The sequence below is a fragment of the Syngnathus leptorhynchus genome, chromosome 1 (genome assembly GCF_054491065.1).
Source record: "Syngnathus leptorhynchus isolate UIUO chromosome 1, UIUO_Slep, whole genome shotgun sequence".
NCBI lineage: Eukaryota > Metazoa > Chordata > Actinopteri > Syngnathiformes > Syngnathidae > Syngnathus > Syngnathus leptorhynchus.
Window position 1 is genome coordinate 20,002,515 of NC_141195.1, and position 17,587 is coordinate 20,020,101.

Here is a 17,587-nt window from a genome sequence, read left to right on the forward strand (position 1 = left end):
GTGCTTCTATTTAGGACAACACGTTGGCACAGACTCCTACAAAAAAAACATCTGTACTGTATATTTCTTCTCTCACTTTACATTCTGGATATTTATAGAGAACATTTACAAGCCATGGAAGGAATGAGCAATCTACAAGTATACTCTGCCAATATTGAGCAAATGAGTTTACACAAAAAGAGCTAGGGTATTTACAATCAAAATTCCTCACACACAAAATAAATTATAAGCTACTTTAGCACATCTTTAGCACAGTTTCTACAGCTACTCATTTTCAAGCTAAAGACCACACTAGAAATCATGTACACACAAAAACCACATTTTTTAAAAACCTGATAGAACTATAGTAGGTGATGATACTTTCACAATTGTGGAACAATCATTCTTTCTTTTTTAAATTTAGCTTAAAAAAAATGTGATGTGACTGACACACATAGCCTCACATAGGCATTATATGCTTTGCAGACCCTGATAGTGGAACATTTAAGTACTTAAACGCACAAAAAAGTTCTGTTTCTTCATGGATAGAATGCACATTCCTCAGTCGGGGATACCAGTTATTCCCAAGGTTATCTTTCACTGTTTAAAACCCCTTCTTAACTAATTTGAAAACATTCCAAATTAGTCAACTGTTGGAAAAAAACAATCTACACGTTTACAAATGCAACAAAATTAGGAGAAAAAAAAAATCACACACATTTATTCTCCCTTGTTAAAGGCAAGAAATAAAAAGTAATGATGCCCAGAACCTTTACGTATGTAATCTTGCATAGCTGTGAATGTGAAGCCATACAACAGGGAAGAAATGCTGTACTGAAACGGAAAGACCTTTGCACGTACAGTGATGCAGAGTCGCCTGTAGCTAAACCAAAACAATGAGGAAGAGATACCTGAGGCTACAATCAAGTCTGAGCACCACACATGCAAAGCGGGAACACTTACAATAGGTCAAACGTTTTTGCCTTAATAATCCACCACAGTGAAGCTTGTATTTTAGAGGTTTCCCAAAATGATAGCCTTTTACCATTTATGAATTCCATACTTTTATTTATTTTTTGGTAGATTATTGTTTAAATGTTCAATCAAGAGATGCCTTGTAACTATACAGACGTAAACCCTCTGGAATTAAAACTCTCAATTCCATCAAAATGGTGAGAATTGAAAAGTATGGCGAAGGAAAGGATCCGAGGACCATAACCTGAAGCGTGTACCGCATAGTGTGTCACAAACATGTTTACTGTAGCTGCCAGTGAAACTGGGTCACTGGTGTTTACCGATGATGTGAGGTGTAGGGTGCTTTATGTGCTTGTAAACGTGATATTCTTTGAATAAAACAACTGCAGTTTGTGAATGGTAAATAGCAAATTGTTTTGGTGAAACCTGAAAAATGAAAGATGACAATACATTTTGGTTGATTGACCTGATTTGGCTTTGAAACACCTGATTGGCTGGAACTCCGGATGCGGCGGAATGGTTAGGGTGGTTGCTTAGTATATGAAGAGAACAGCCATAAAACACTTAAAAAAAAGAAGCAATTCACACTAGACATATCAACTCCTGGCTGTTTTTTTTTTTTTTTTTAGATGGCACATTATGTTGGGTTAGCACACAATGAATCCCCACTCATACAGCACTTGCCTGTATGAGTGTGAAGCATCAGCACCCCCTGGATTTTCCTTTTCAAAAAAGGTCACTATAACCAAGATGATAAAAAAAAACCCTACCCATCTTAGCTCGATAGCACCATTAGAATCTTTTCGCAAATTGTAAAGGGGTCAAGGGTTACTGGATCCATTTGTGTGTTTGTGTGATGCCGGGATACATCCCATGTTACTCTTACACTACTTTTCACTGTATGCACGAACAAATTAGCACCCTGCTGTACAGGTTAATGTTGTTTCCAGTGTGTTAACTAAGCACATCTCCCTGCACTGAGAGAGTTGCATAGCCGTTGTTCGTGTGGCTGCTGGCCTCATACGGCCACAAACTGAAGGCAAGTACGCAGGTTGCACCATAGAATCTAAAATGACAATCTGCCCTTTTGCACCTTAATAATACAAGTATGTGTGTTTGTGTGTTACATATTAGCACATGGACATGTGACTCTATTGCATCCATTGCACATTGACTCATTTACTCATCTGCTGGCAACGAATGGAACTATAGCACCACAGAAAGTAGTTTTGGATACTTAAAATGAGTTGCAATCCCAACTGTACTTTTCTGTAGGATCGCCTCTAGAGGGTATGTGACTATATTTGGCAACATAAATTGAATAAGGCAGGTGAACCCCATTGCAGAAAGATAACAATAGTAAGTGCATTTACATGTATAAAGAAATAAAATAAAATCATAAAACATGAGGGAACATTTTTTTAACTTGTGCCATTTGAGCAACCACAAATAATTATTCCGTTACACCATTATTTGTTTGGGTAAAACTTTGCTATTGTGGTTCTAACACAACCATTTGGTCAGTGTTAGTCATTGTAAACAAAAAGTAGCTTCAGGGTTAACCGTGAACGTTGCGATTTTCATTTGATCCTCTCATTTGATCTCTTTTGTGTATATGTTCCCTAGACAGTAACACGAATATTTTCTGTATGTGATCTTCATACTGCAACAATTGTAATGAATGCAAAGGTTGACCCTGTTTGATGCCATAAGCACTCCCCAACCAGTCCCACTTCCAATCCAAGATTTCTCTGTTTGTGCTCGTTTGTACTGAAAACATGAGCTCGAGATGATTAATACTCTGTATACATGTTGAGACTCCCGGCTATGCAACAGCTTGAGTAAAATAAACAAATCACAGCTTAGTTGTAGGTGGCTTTGGATGAGTGAGTCAACATAACAAAATGACTCAAATTAAGAAAAATATGCTTGCGTTTGCTCATGTAAAATTCTTTGTCTTTTTGGTTGTTTTCTAGCGTATTAGTCAATATCCATGTTGGTTACATATTACATTTTATTTCTGATATCGTGCCCTAAATATGTCGATAGGCATATGTGCGCTCGGCATGAAAACAGGCATATCTTCATTTTTGTGCCAGGGCAAGTCTATTTTACTGTTATTGGGAATTTGGCAGTAAAAGAAAGAGCATTAGAATGTAGACCAGTTAAAAGCAGGTCTAAGTTGTGGCGCAAGTGGTATAAGACAATTTTAATGGATTCGATCAAGGCGCAGGCAGAGATTCCGAGCGTGTGTTGGGTGGACGTCATCATTTTTCAGTCATATACGTCTATGACAACAGAGTGAGACAATCTTTCTGAATCAATGGAGAAATTAATTCATTGAACAAATGATCATCTTAAAGTTCTTTTTGAATTGTCTTTGTGCGTACCAATCTCATGGATGAAAAAGGAATCAGAGGAGCCGCTTCGATTCCTAACCCTCTCATAACGGCGCAAACGGTCCTTTTTACTTGTGCTCATCTACCAAAAAGAAAGTTAACTCCATCCATGGTCATACTGAGGTGGTACTTTGTGCTAGACTTGCGCTGGGTACGAAAATAGGGTCCATTGTTTTAAGATGATTCCTCTAATCTTAACAGGGAGTATAAAGAACAACCTTTCTCCCTCTCCAGTTTGTTTTTTAAGATACACATTCATTAAGCAGGAAATTAAGAAATGAATTAAATTACAGTCTACTCTAGCCAATGGAACGTTTCAAACATTCAGAAAGCCATGATTATTTTTTGATACAACTCTTTCCAAAACTACAGTAGCTACTTTCTGGTTGCTTGTACAGAGGACCTCAATCCCTCCAACAATCCAGTTCTTCATCAATTTATAGAACGGGATCATTTCAAGTCTCATCTTTGTCATGGTACCTGTGACTGTGTGTGACAACATGTAAACAGCAAGAAGCAAATCGATGTCGGATGAAATATGCGAGAAGGGAGGTTTTTTTTTTTTATGGACTCCCACTGAGGCAACTTGTTGAGTCATAGCCAAAGGACTCGCAGGTTGAAGGTACTCGCAAGGAATGTGTGTGTGTGTTTTAAGTAAGTGTGTGCATTAAAATGTGTCCGATTGCTTTCGTGTCTCTGTGCTTATTCCAAGTGTGACCTGTGTGTGTTTCTTATTCTTCTCTGAATGTGTCTACTCATGAACAGAAATATGTGTCTTCACAGTGCGTGTGTGTGTGTGCGCGTCAAAGTGAAGACTCATACTGTAGAAGTTCATACAGCAGGGGTCCATCCCGGTATCGGATGCCCACTGCGGCCGGTGTGATGTACTGCAAGATGTTTATAGTCCTTCGCAGGCGCCTGTCAACGTAGTGGGCGTCCCACGCCGGGTAACGCTTCCTGGGCATGTCGATCTTTATAAGTGGGCCCTCGGGCTTGGAAGTGGGGGGCACTGACCGCACCTGGAAGACGGGAAGACAGGTCTCAGCCACATCCTCTTCTGTCTGGGACTTGGTCATGTGCGCCGGGGTAGGTGGGGCGGTAGGTGGCACAGAAGGGGGAAGGGGAAGACCCCAAAGCAGCTCGGCGCAGCAGGAGGAGGCGGGACTTGGCTGGAGGTGACCAGTGGCAGGGTGCAGGAAGCCGTAGTACAACAGCATAACCAGGACACCACCAGCAAATGTCAGGTAGACGCTGCACAATGCCTGGATGGCGTACGAGTCGGTCAGCACGGGGTCCCTGTAGGCGTACCTGCATGTGTTGCAGTCGCGTTAGTATCGTCTTTGGTGTACTATTTTGTAAGGCAGTTTGAGAGTCTTGTCTGATTAAGGGCAATATATATATGAACTTGACTCATTAGTGTCATCAACAGGACTTAAGTGGAACAGCAGCTAACCTTTACTTAAACTGTTCACTTGGAGTTTCCATTCATGCATTTCTTAGACCACTTGTCCAAAAAAAAGCCACATCTTTTCTCTGTATGGAATACACCATGACCGAAGTCAGGAACTCTATTGTCAAATGAAATCGATACGGGATAGGCATTTGATAGCGATCCTGATTTCACATAGAAAATTACAGCTCAGTTATGTAAAACTAAACCAAAGTGGCTTGTCTTGTGCTAATCGAGGATCCTAAAAAATCATAAATAAAAAATGTTACATGGAAACAAAACGACACGTTCCACATTTAAGTTTCATTATGATTCCACGGAGCATGTGTTTTGAGTTTTTTTTTTTTTTTTTTACTCACCACAGGCCAGTGAGGATGGTGTTCTCCGCCAACACTACCGTGTAGTAGGTAATCATTCTGTGGCGCGTCTGGCCTCCCTTCACGTTAAACCAGCAGAAGATGTAGACGATGCCCACCACCATGTTGAAAAGCACCTCTTCCCACTTGGACATGCAGAAATCGGTGCCGCCGTGCACCACCCAGAAGGCCATGGCGGACCAGTGAACCACCACAAAGATCCCAAAGTAGATATGAAAGAGCGAGGCAAAGAGGGCAAGTGAGAGGACACGCGACGAGATGGTAAAGAGGCGCCAGAAGAGGTGCAGCAGAGCTCCACGGTAGCTCATGCTGCGCTGGTCATCACGCGAGTCCCGCAACAATTTGTGGTAGGAGGCCAAGACCCAGGCGAGAGACAGGAGGGAGGCGAGGGAGGAGATGCCTGCGGGAGAGGGACAAGACTCATGCTTCATTTCCTTTGAGTTAAATCCATTTAGAACAAAGTTTGGAGGAACTTTGGGTGAGTAGGCACAAATTAAGGTTGAGCTAGTTGGACTTGTCAAATGGAACCAAAAGACTGAAAGACTTAACACGCAGATAATTATTGGACATTTCTCAAAATGTTTTAATCTTTTGATATTATCATTAGCGTCAAGATATTGTATTAGCATTTGTGTATCTTTTGTTTGGAGTGCTCTTTTTGTGAACCATGTATACATGTCTTCTCATTCACTTACACTGGAGCGTCTCAGCGCGGTTCTCTTGGATCATGATACACAGCTGCAGGACCAGCTGAGGCGCCGATTCCAGGAAAGTCTCCAGCAGCCGAAGCATGTTGACGTCAGCATACTCGAACATCATGGCCCAGTACCAGCGGCGTTGATGCTCCTTCTGCCGACGTGACATGAGGCCGAGGTAAAGTGTCCTGATGTACCTGCGGCAGTCATAGGTAATGAATACATTTAATTTTTAATAAAAATGCCAGATGGTTTAGATACACATGCAATCATGATGGCACTATAAAAAAAAAAAGACTTGAGAAAGATAATAATAGCCAGCTTTGACAAACCTTTCTGGGTGATTAATTTTTGGTGGCGATCATTTAGTGTGCTATTGTCTTTCTGAAGCCAGAATTGATGATCCCACACTAGTAATTTGGCTCTTTCAATGGATCTCAATAGACTGCGTTGCGTGTATGAGTAACATAGCATCTTAAATAGCATTAGGTCATGTAATTTAGTACAAAAAAAGAATTGGAAATTTAAATGATCTTGCACCTTTTTTTAATGGACATTGGTTTATAATGATACAATTTCACTCAATGTGAAAAAGATTTAAAAAAAAGATGATTTCAACAGTAAATGGTGTGAATTATTGTGGACATGTGCAACTAATATTTTGATGCTTCTTTTTGTCATTAACACCCAATGAATAAATAGACAGACAAGTAAAATATGCTCCTTTCTTGGTTGTTAAAATACAGTGACAGCTTAAGTGGGTGAATGCAGATTCCAATTAAAATGCCCCTCAGCTCTTAGTCACCAGTGTGTGTGTGCTTTCATGATATTTTCCATGTGCATTAGTGCATTGCTTTTATATCATGTCTTAGAGTCCTCTACTTTGCAAAAACTACCAGTTACAGCCACATAGCATGAATAATACAGCATCCATAGAGGAGCTCATATACACCCGTGCCCTGGAAGCAGCTTGGTTTAGGGCTTGACCTTTTGTTTCAAAATGCGGTGTGACCTTGACCTGAGAAATATCTAGATTTTTTTTTTTAACAGCTTGGCTTGGGTGTAAACATAACACAGCAGCCTTTTTGGTTCAAAGATGGAGTAAGCGGGTCACCCTGACAGCTGCTTGCATTCCATAATTGCAAACAGTGTGGAGTCTTCTACATCAACCCTCCCCCAAGCACTTTCGCTTTTCTTCTCCCATCCCCCTTTTACTGGTATTGTGTGCGAGCAACCTTTTCCCACATCTTCCTCTCATCTTATTCCTTCCATTGGCTTCTTCCTCCCTCCTCCCTTTCTCCTCTATTCTCTTTGACCCTTCATGCTTCTTCTCACTTTCCTTCTTCCCTCCTCTCTCTCCCCCTCCATCTCTTAACGATCCATCTCAATCAGTCTGAAGCCTTTTCCCTGCCCCCTCTCCCACATGTTCCTCCACTTTTACCAGGTAGCTGAGTCCATTCTGCAGCACTGAGAAGGTGTGCGCGCATGGATGGACGGGTGGTCGATCTAACCCTTGAAGCTGACAAAAGCTGAAGAGCTTCATTTGTGTTGCCCTTCTCAGCAGGATATAAAGAAACAAACACACGCAGGCACGCAACTACTCGAGCTGCTGTCTGCCCAAAGGCAAGTACCAGACCATAAAAGAGAGTTCAGCAAGGTGGGGAAATGAGAGAGTGCACAATTGTCTTTGTGGCTGATCATTTGGATCATTGGTGCCATGTAACAGGCAGATGCTTATGATTGAATTATTTTATGATGGTTTGAAATAAACTTGGCTTTTGTGGTTCAAACAAATATGATTTAATTGATTATTTAATGAATTTCTAAACTACCGTACAGTTTTCTTAGGTGATTTGTAGGCACTGATTATTCTCTTTTCCCACAGAATGAATGTCTACTAACTGAAGCGTGAGGGAGCCTGCAGAGAGGCTTGCTCGAGCTGTCGTTGTGAAGCAAGCTCTTCCTCTGCTCAGCTTTATCTACTCTACACCATACTTGCCCTTTAGAGTGCCCCAATTTATGAGAATTTGTCACGTTATTGATTTTTTGACTAGTTGTGGATATCATTTGAGTTACGAGTGAAGTGAGAAACAACAGTTTGCAGTTTAATGCCGAGTGTTGTTAGAAATAGTGGGTGGTGTTTATTATGTGCTATTTGAGTTTAGTTTAGTGACAAGGCGAGCGCCATTTACGGTAGTAATGTAGCTAGCAATTTAAAAACAAGGGGTGAATTCTTGACTGATAGTTTAGTAGTGAACTGAATATAGCAAATAGCGTAACATAATGATCATGTTGTTGACTTTCAATTTGTCCCAATGTACAGACACATTTTGGGGCTGCTGACATATATTCACAATAAAAAAATGTCTATGGTGTACATTACAGACATAAATATATATATATATATATATATATATATATATATATATATATATATATATATATATATATATATATATATATATATATATATAAAACTAAATCACATCATCACAATCACATAAATAATAAATCACATTAGGTATTAGAAATATTTTCATTTTTATTTTACAGTTTGGCCGATAAAAATTTGTGCAACATGCGTGGTTATTTATACATATGATGTTTCAGGAAAAAAAAAACACTTGTTACTAAGCCTAACCCTTAATTTATAAATATGACATATTGTTGTCATTAGTTGATTATGATTTTTTTTTTAAATGTAATGCGCCAGGGGAAATAATGAGCAAAGATTTGGAATTAATGCAAACAAAATTATTTTAAAAAGTTTACTGAACTTGCTTTTCAGATAAAAAAAATATTTCCACATTCCAAAAACATGCGTGGTAGGTCGACTGAGTACTCCAAACTGCCTCAAGGTGTGCGTGCGAGTGCAAATGGTTGTTCGTCTGTGTGACCTAGGATAGGCTGGCAACCAGTTCAGGATGTCCCCGGCTTGTCAATTAGGATAGGTTCCAGCACGCCCGCAACTCTCATGAGAAGAAGCAGTTCAGTAAATTTGCTGACCAGAGTAATTAGCGACCCACTAGCTATTAGCCCGCTTGTGCAGGGCTGCTGACCAGTGGTTGGTGAGCAACGTTTTCAACAATATCTTTATAAAATCACACTTTACAAAATTGCATTTTTAGGTGCTGGAAGGGATTTGGGCATTTCAATTAATCTGCATGCAGTAGAAAAAAATATTAATTTGCGTCACAAGCTTGGTCAATGAATTAAAATGTCACGTGAGAGAAGTCGTGTTTGAAGGGGTGTGTCAGGGGGGGGGGGGGGCGGTAGTAGCGTGGTGTGTTGATATAAGTATATATACACCAGTGTGTGTGTGTGTGTGTGGGGGGGGCGTTTGTGCGTGCTTGCGTTTGTGCGTGCGTTTGTGCGCGCGTGCGTTTGTGCGTGCGTTTGTGCGCGCGTGCGTGCTAGATAGATAGATAGATAGATAGATAGATAGATAGATAGATAGATAGATAGATAGATAGATAGATAGATAGATAGATAGATAGATAGATAGATAGATAGATAGATAGATTCGATTTTTTGGGGGGGATGCTGTGTTGATATCAGTTGCAATTTCTCCCCAACCATTGACAAGCCCACTTAACTTACCTCCACACTTGCCCCAACTGGAGGATGTGTATGGTGGCCTGCCACAGCCAGATGGTGGCCAGCTGCAGTCGGTCCTTGCCGGGATAGTGGCACCCCAGAGCCACCGCACCCCGCTTTGTCAAACCCTCAACCTCCCCGAGCCCTCCGCCAGTATAGTCCTGCACAAACCAGCGGAAACTCAAAATCTGGACCAGCACAGAAGGCACCAGCACGAAGAAGAGCGTGAGGCCAAACCACAGGTAGTCCCGCCTCTGGTAGTAGTCCACCGCGAGGCACAGGTCCGTGCCAACGTCCCAGAAGAAGACGAGGAGGGCCAGTATGATCCAGAGGCAGTCCAGCCACAACTGCTCCGGGGGTGGGCAGTGAGTCTCCCGGACACCGACGCCCCCGGCGGGGGGTTGGCCCCCGCCGAGCAACGAGCCGAGACAAGCGGAGCGGCACCCCCAGTAGCAAGCCGAAGTGCGGCAGCACTGGCAGATGTGGATCGCGGCCGAGTCCAGCGGCTCGTCGGTATCGACGTCATAAAGCTGGGCAAAACCCACCCCTGCTTTACCGTCCGACTGCGCGGCCATGTTCCCCTTGCCGCTGGTACCCTCCGGTGAATAGCACGACAGCCGCACCGTGGTGATTCTTTTTCGCGGGGCGCGGACGCCGCGTCGCTTCCCAGATACCTGCTGCTGCTGTACGTTTCCCTCGGTGTCTCCTTCCAGCCCGGGGCCCGGAGAGCCATCAGAGTTTCCTTTCCCGGTCCATTGAAGACCCCTTCACCAGAACCTGAGACCTAGTCCACGAGCCCTGCATCATCTGGTCATATTGGGAGACAGGAGCCTGTGACGTCATTCATCACGCCTTTTTTTCCCCCCTTAATAAAAATTAATAATAAATACGCCTGACGGCTTGAATGGACGCGCTAGTAGTGCCATTGCCCTCTCTGCCTCAGTCGCTCGGCTACACGCGCATGGCTTTTCGAAGTTGCACAAGAGGAAGCAAGTGCAGCCATAGACCGTGCGTGTCCCACCCGGTCCGCCTCTCCAACCTCTTCCTACGCTGTCCACTGCCCAGCACCGCTGCTACTACGCTCCATCTCTCCCCCCCCCCTGCATCGGTGTACCGAACACAGTTTAACTCTCACGGTTGGTTGTCCCGTAAGTGTCTCTGCCATATTGAATGTGGCAAACGTGCTTGTAAAAATGAAGCTGATTTCACAAAGCAACGAGAAGTTGACAACTTACAAAATGAGAGACGACACACGATCATGGGCGGTTTTACAGGGAGGCAAGGAATGGCATCTGCCGCCTTCACCTGAGATCGATACCTCCTCAGTTGTTACTCCTACTGGCAATTTATCTATTAGCACTAAATTTAATATTTTTATAAATGTACCTGAAATTGTCTCCATACTGTTTATAAATCTTCACCAGTTTAAAATTCTCTCCTCCGACTGCCCCTTCTTTCCAGAGGGAAACAGTTGCAATCCGCTGTCACCAATTTGGGAAAAATATCAAGTCCATAAGTGAATGATAATTTATTACATTAAGCTGTATTCAGCATTCAAGCAAACATCTATTTACAGGAATCAGAATACATTAATTTAAATCAAGCCTCTCAAAACTCTTGACAAAATAAATCAAAACACACATTTCTGTGTTTGGTGTCACATGAGCAAATTCACCTCCCAGATTGCTTTGTAGGATGTTTTCTCGCCACCACAGTATCCACTGTTTTAAATGAGTTTAAAGATCTTTGTGAACATATTACATAAACGTAGAAATTCCGAAAGACTGGTGATTAAAACGAAAACTTAAGTGCTAATCGTTAAGAATTGTTATTTTGCTGTTAATTACTATTTCATCACCTACAAGGCCCTTGACTGCACGCCGCTGCCCTCACCAAGCAACCATTAAATGAGTCATTGTCATCAATCGCTTCACTTTTGACACATCCAATATGGCAGTGATGCTAATGGAAGATTCAGTGCCTAAAAACGTCGCTTAAATTGAGTGGACTTTGGAGCGTGAGCATTTCACTCTCATCAACCTCTCCACTCATTTTTCAGTGGTGTGTGTGTGTGTGGATAACAAAACGAGTGCGAGAGAAAAGAGACAGATATAGGAATGATTCTGTCCATGTGTTAACATGATGGATGACTGTTAGAAGATGAATCCTGATGAAGGTCATGGTCAAAGTAATTACATACATTCAAGGCGAGTATCTTGTTGGAGTGTTCTTCCATTTCCACTCTTTCCTTCTTATCCAACCTCTTAAGTAATAGTTTTCCCCTTGAATACAAGACATTCAGCCCCCCCCCCCCTCGGCATGCTTTGGAAAACAGCCCTACTGTTGTCATGGCAACTGTAGGTGTGTAGTTGCTACATCTTGGATCTTAGTTGAGCGACCCTTCACCAATTTAGTTGAGGTGGTTTGTTATTAACAAGGTAGGCCTTGACGCTGTATATTATTATGATTATGATTATTATTATGATTATTATTATTATTATTATTATTATTATTATTATTATTATTGTTATTATTATTATTATTATTATTATTATTACACTCTTGTCATCTGGAATGGAGATTTTCAAACTTCCCGTTGCCACTTTCATCTCAAAGGTCTATTTGTGGACTTTGGCACTGCAGAGAGATCTGGGCGCTGACTTGTCTCCATTGTAAACCTCAGTGACAGAGTTTGGCTGACTCCTGTGTTTTCTCTACAATGCATGAATGGGAGGTAGGATTAATGATTCTCCACAGTCATGCCGAAATCGTTATTATTTTTTCCCTTTTTGTGTTACTGATGGGATTCTGTATTCCTATACATCCCCAATGAGATAAAACAATCTCTCTCGCTCGCTCGCTCGCTCTCTCTTTCTCTCTCTTTTTCTTTCTCCCTCTCTCTTTCTCTCTTTCTCTCTCTCTCTCTCCATCTCCCTGTCTCCCCCCTCTATCACTCCCTCGCTTTCTCTTTCTAGTGCACCCTTTCTCCAACTCTTTCCACCTTTCTCTCTCTCTCTGTCTCCCTCTCTCTGCATGCAGAATGATGCACATATTAAAAGTCACATAAACTAACATAACTTGATGTAACCATTGTCATCAGTCTTTAGATTACGAGCCCTCACTCCCTGTTTCGGAGAAATCGAACCCCCTGACGCAGGACATTGACCGAGCTTCACCTAGTTGCATAGTGAGGATGTTGCAAAACTGTGACGCTGAGATGTTTCGCAAAGAGACAGCAAGCACTTACCAGGTTTGTCAAGTCACAAAAAATTGTATTGCAAGTTTTTTAAAAGGTTGAAATGAATTTCAATGTTATTTTAGACACTTTTGTGTGACGAAGTGGTGAAATCCATGTTGGAGGTGGCTGGGATAGTGGAGCTCATCCTCAAGGTATCGCCCCACTTGTGTTCCTGTTCCATGATTTATGTCTGTGACCTGTTAGAGCATGCTTTGTTTCATAGGAGCCAAAGGACAGCCTTATTGTCTTGAGTGGTTGCGGCACTTCAGGTCGCCTGGCTTTCCTCGTTGTGGTAAAGCATTCAGTACTCAACGTTTGTATAAATGTTGACATTATACAGTTACAAATACATACTAAGCCAGTCAGCGTTTGCTGAGGAAAGTGAAGTTTTCTGTTGCAACTTCACAACAGAACAATGACATCACATCACCGTTGTGTGCTTGTGTGTAGTCGGGGTTCAACAAAGCACTGAAGGAGATGAACCACAGTGAGGTCTATGCATACATCATTGCTGGAGGCGACAGGTAGTTGTTACACTCACTCACTCACTCACTCACTCACTCACTCACTCACTCACTCACTCACTCACTCACTCACTCACTCACTCACTCACTCACTCACTCACTCACTCACTCACTCACTCGGGTCTTTCATGTTTTAAGAGCACTGCTCTCCTCCCAAGAGGCACCAGAAGATGACCCACACCTGGGCATGAGCTGTCTTATGAAGGTCAGGAGTGTGATGGAAAATGTGTGCAATGTGTCTGTCTTCAGCTTCGGCAACGAGTCATTTATTTATTTATTTATTTATTTATTTACTTATTTGCCTAGGTGTGCAAGGGGAAGAAGAGGGTCTTGTTCATCGGGATCTCATGTGGACTTTCTGTGAGTTAGATGCTTCATTAAGGCATCCATTAGAACGCTGAATCTTGATTTTGCGCCATTTTTTTCAAAACTTTAATTGATGTACTTTTAGGCTCCATTTGTGGCAGGTCAGTTGGAGTTCTGCTTGCGGCACCCGGATGTTTTCACTCCTGTTTTAGTTGGTTTTAACCCGGCACATCAGGCACGGTATGTATACGCTCGCTGGTCAAAACCTTATGTGCACCTGCACAATGGCATTCAAGATGAGACTTATATCACAAATTCTGAAAAAAGCAACAATGCTAAATTCGGACACTTTCAGAGATGTAATATTGTAATGCTACAATTTTACGAATTACTATTTCACACTTTTCTTTTTGTTGTTGTATAGTGTGCATTGCATCATACTGCATTTGTCATTTGGGTTAGACTCCAGCACACCCGCCACCCTCATCAGGGTAAAGGTGATTCAAATAATGGATTGATGGATGGATTGACGGACGGACGGATGGTTTACTCATTTAGCTCCATGTGTGAGGGAAAGTCTCATATGCATGGTGCAGCTCTGTGTTTCCCTTATGTAGGCATGTCAGCTTTTCTGATTGTCTGGCCATGTACAGTTTAATCCAAGGACGTTTTAATGCATAATTGTGAAATAATCTCTGTGCAGGAATGAACCAACACCAAACTGCACCTTCACTTTCCTCAGTGTGGTCCAAAGAATGCAGGTGCTTGCCAAAAGTCGAAGGGCCTTTCTCATCAACCCATCAGTTGGGGTGAGAACTTGTCACTGGTACCACTCTCTGCACACCATATTCTCTTGACAAAACGACAAACCCCTGTGCTTTGCGTATGTTTGAGTTCAGCCAGAGGCCATTAGTGGTTCTTCCAGAATGAAAGGAGGCAGTGCAACAAAGATGCTCCTGGAGGTCATCCTGTGTGCTGCTCATGCTGCCGCTTTTTCCACTGAACAACAAGGTCACAAGAGGTGCATTGACGGGTTAATTTTCATCTTGCCTCAGTAAGGCTCATCAATGTTAATCACTTGCATAGAGTGAAGATCAAATATGTATTACTTGTAGTAAATATTAAAACTATGAAATCGAACACGTTTCTGTGACGCGCTGGCTGCTCCTCTGTTTCTTCTTTCCGTAAGGGCTATCTTGCAGCACCTGAAAGCCTATGAGAAAACAGTAGAGGTCACATATGCTCATAACACAGCCATTGCTGGTTTGGTGGCTGCAGCTGGAAAGAGGTCAGTCAAACGTAATTATTCTCCCAACAGCACAAGAGAATAAAATGTCCAAGCAATAAAAAAAATATGGGGGCTACATTGAATGATTTGTGCACGTTACAGTTTAGTCTCTAAGAAACGTGTGTGTTACCTGGGCTGGGGCAGCTTGGCTGTGCTGGGCCTCATTGATGCTAGTGAATGTGAGCCAACATTTGGAGCAGGTGAGCAATATTGCTGCAGTCACAAATGTGTTGCAATGAATTGAATTTTGGAAAACAGAGGCCTCCTACTCATTGTTGTGTGTGTGTGTGTGTGTGTGTGTGTGTGTGTGTGTGTGTGTGTTGTGTTGTGTTTGTGTGACACAGCCTTTGGCGATATTCAGGCGTTCATAAGTGGAGGATACAGAGCGCTCAACAACAAAGAGGGTTCCATTTCTTTTCTGGTATTTATGAAAGAAACTGCTGCAAGGTTCCCTTTAAGGTTCTCACAAATTAATGATGAAAAAAAAAGTGTCTAAATAACGAAGAAAACAATCCAATACCCCATAATGTTGTATGGCAGTAAAATCACGTCTTTGGAGAGATTTAAGATTTCATCATGCCCATTGTGAGTTCACAAAGACCTAAAACATGTGAAATCCTGTGAAGTTAAATGAAATAAGCTCTTATTATCATGACACACTGCATTGATGGCGATAAAAGCACATTTCTGTAACTTGTCCCCACAGGGTCCCCAGTTTTGCATTGCGCATGAGGATTTTTTGCTTCACGTCCTACCCACTCTTGATGACCAGGACACTGTCATTCTCATCTACGCACACACAGGTGAGAGACAAGGCTAGTGCTTGACCGCGGTCTGTCGTCAAACATCCTCTTCAAACATCCCGATGTCTTCTTTTCTCAGACAATATCAATGAAGTGATGAATGTAGCCCACCGAGTGAGGGAAAAGACGTCTAACCTCCATACTATTTATCACCAGACTGATGGAGATTACGCTGATGTTCAAGTTGGTTATCTCCCTAACTAAATTTGAATTACTGACACATACAGGACATACTGTACCTTGTGTAATCCTTTTCTTGCATCTAACATTTCCTTGCTAATATACTTGTCAACCAACCACCTCAAAAGTGCTTGCCTGTCTGTCTATATACTCCCCTCGCTTTTAATGAAATCCATAATGCTTGTATCTGTCCTGAATACATTCCCTTAATATCCACCTTTTTCTTTACAGGAAGAAATAAATATATTGTGTAAATCCACCTTAACATTTTCTTGGCAATTACCGTCTTCTGGAAGTCTACAGCACATGGTACATCATTCATTCATTCATTCATTCATTCATTCATTCATTCATTCATTCATCCATTCACTCACTCACTCACTCACTCACTCACTCACTCACTCACTCACTCACTCACACACTCACTCACTCACTCACTCACTCACTCACTCACTCACTCACTCACTCACTTGCTTCTGTTGTGCAGTGGGAGCTGTCCACCAAGTTGGTGCTGAACGCTGTGAGCACAGGCGCGCACATCCTAAAGGGCAAGGTCTTTCACAACCACATGATCGACGTGCAAGTTACCAACAGCAAACTTTACCGTCGTGCCACACATTTAATCCAGGTATCAGATTACCTTGGTAATCAAGCATTAACATGGTTAATTAATATCCTCGCAGCTGCACCCACGAGCGCATCTGCAAATGTGGTTATAAAAGACTGATGACCCAAATTCTTCTTGTGCTAGAAATTGTCCGGTCATCCTGCGGCCAAGTGCGAGGAGGCTCTCCTGAAGGCTATCTACCAGGTGGACCACCTGACTGAGGACATTACCTCCTGTCCTGTGGCCACACATTTTGCCACCGGGAAAGAAAGGACAAAGGTAACTGAATGACAGAAAACAACAAGTGTTGTGTGCTGAGTTTCCTCCATTTTTTTTTTTTGTGAGCAGGTAGTGCCTTTGACCTTGGTCTCACTGCTGAGTGGTTGCTCTGTGGAGGATGCGAGGTCTTTTCTGGATTTGCAGCCAATCATACGGAAAGCCGTGGAGGCCTATGTGCAGTAATGCCCAAGATATAATCTTCAGCAACAAATTACACCAGACATTTTTCTGTTCAATTAGTTGAGTACTAATGAAGATGCACCTTGTTTATAAATGTTTCCAATCCCATGAACTTCACATTATCTTCAATTTTTATCCACATATTTTCAATGCAGCATAAATTGCCACATTCATTCGTAGACGAGTCAGACAATAAAGGCTGGAAGAAGTTTAATTTGTTTTTTAGTTGGCTCACATTCCATGCAGTTTATGGATCTTTTTTTTGTAGTACCAGCATACTGGTTTGCAGAGAGGAATTTGTCTACTTGAAGAGTGTTACGCAATAAAAGAATGAACTAACAAATAAAAATTATATTGCATTAAAAAAATTTTTGGGGGGGGATGGAAAGACACTATCAAAGCATTATGGGCAGACAAAATCCGCATTTGGAGATGAATAATTTCCTTCTGGTTCTTTCTGTTCCTGGAACAAAGCACAAATATTAAATGTCTACAATTTTGTTTTACACAAAGACTCCCACAGATGAGCACAGCAGACATTCAGGCGAAATGAGTTTGTCTGCCCATACATACCCTAACGTTACCACCACCATAGGCTACTCGAGCCAAAATGTTGACATCAGCAAATTGCTCAACCACACAGTGCCATACGCGCTGTCTGCCATCCGCCCTGCTCTGTGAAAACTGTGATTTATCTGTCGAGAACACCA

The 17,587-nt window shown here is 42.1% G+C and overlaps 2 protein-coding genes and 1 long non-coding RNA gene across 4 annotated transcripts; 2 read left to right on the forward strand and 1 right to left on the reverse strand.

Moving 5' to 3' along the window:
* Positions 1-3,266: 3,266 nt before the first annotated feature.
* Positions 3,267-10,485, reverse strand: LOC147062563 (XK-related protein 6-like). Its single transcript, XM_085922275.1, has 4 exons — positions 9,476-10,485; positions 5,876-6,072; positions 5,163-5,580; positions 3,267-4,661 (listed from the first exon to the last, which is right to left on the reverse strand). Exons 1-4 carry the CDS (start codon positions 10,045-10,047, stop codon positions 4,157-4,159), a joined length of 1,692 nt encoding a protein of 563 aa, XP_085778401.1. The 5' UTR covers positions 10,048-10,485; the 3' UTR covers positions 3,267-4,156.
* LOC147062564 (uncharacterized) lies at positions 5,178-8,223 on the forward strand. The gene is made up of 3 exons (XR_015067426.1): positions 5,178-6,053; positions 7,320-7,498; positions 7,761-8,223. It is a non-coding gene; the product is annotated as an uncharacterized LOC147062564 (long non-coding RNA).
* A 1,706-nt stretch (positions 10,486-12,191) lies between the features above and the next one.
* Positions 12,192-16,880, forward strand: gckr (glucokinase (hexokinase 4) regulator). Of its 2 annotated transcripts, none has more exons than XM_085921312.1 (19): positions 12,192-12,206; positions 12,573-12,722; positions 12,794-12,862; positions 12,934-13,002; positions 13,161-13,234; positions 13,373-13,439; positions 13,541-13,594; positions 13,686-13,780; positions 14,244-14,349; positions 14,440-14,561; positions 14,730-14,828; positions 14,931-15,032; positions 15,162-15,249; positions 15,535-15,631; positions 15,711-15,814; positions 16,043-16,120; positions 16,299-16,439; positions 16,563-16,697; positions 16,767-16,880. In XM_085921312.1, the coding sequence occupies exons 1-19, from the start codon at positions 12,192-12,194 to the stop codon at positions 16,878-16,880; spliced, it is 1,779 nt and encodes a 592-aa protein (XP_085777438.1). The 2 variants fall into 2 exon arrangements, with proteins under 2 accessions (XP_085777438.1, XP_085777439.1); XM_085921313.1 differs by having other exon boundaries at positions 14,931-15,028; positions 15,173-15,249.
* Positions 16,881-17,587: the final 707 nt, after the last annotated feature.

Excerpts from the sequence above, each read along its gene's own strand:
- gckr (XM_085921312.1), top strand. Across the intron at positions 13,440-13,540 it reads GCATGAGCTGTCTTATGAAG|GTGTGCAAGGGGAAGAAGAG; the intron begins GTCAGGAGTGTG and ends TTATTTGCCTAG. Across the intron at positions 14,562-14,729 it reads GAACAACAAGGTCACAAGAG|GGCTATCTTGCAGCACCTGA; the intron begins GTGCATTGACGG and ends TCTTTCCGTAAG.
- LOC147062563 (XM_085922275.1), bottom strand. The coding sequence starts at position 10,047 with ATGGCCGCGCAGTCGGACGGTAAAGCAGGGGTGGGTTTTGCCCAGCTT. Across the intron at positions 6,073-9,475 it reads CAGTTGGGGCAAGTGTGGAG|GTACATCAGGACACTTTACC; the intron begins GTAAGTTAAGTG and ends TGACTGCCGCAG. Across the intron at positions 5,581-5,875 it reads CCGCGCTGAGACGCTCCAGT|GCATCTCCTCCCTCGCCTCC; the intron begins GTAAGTGAATGA and ends CCTCTCCCGCAG.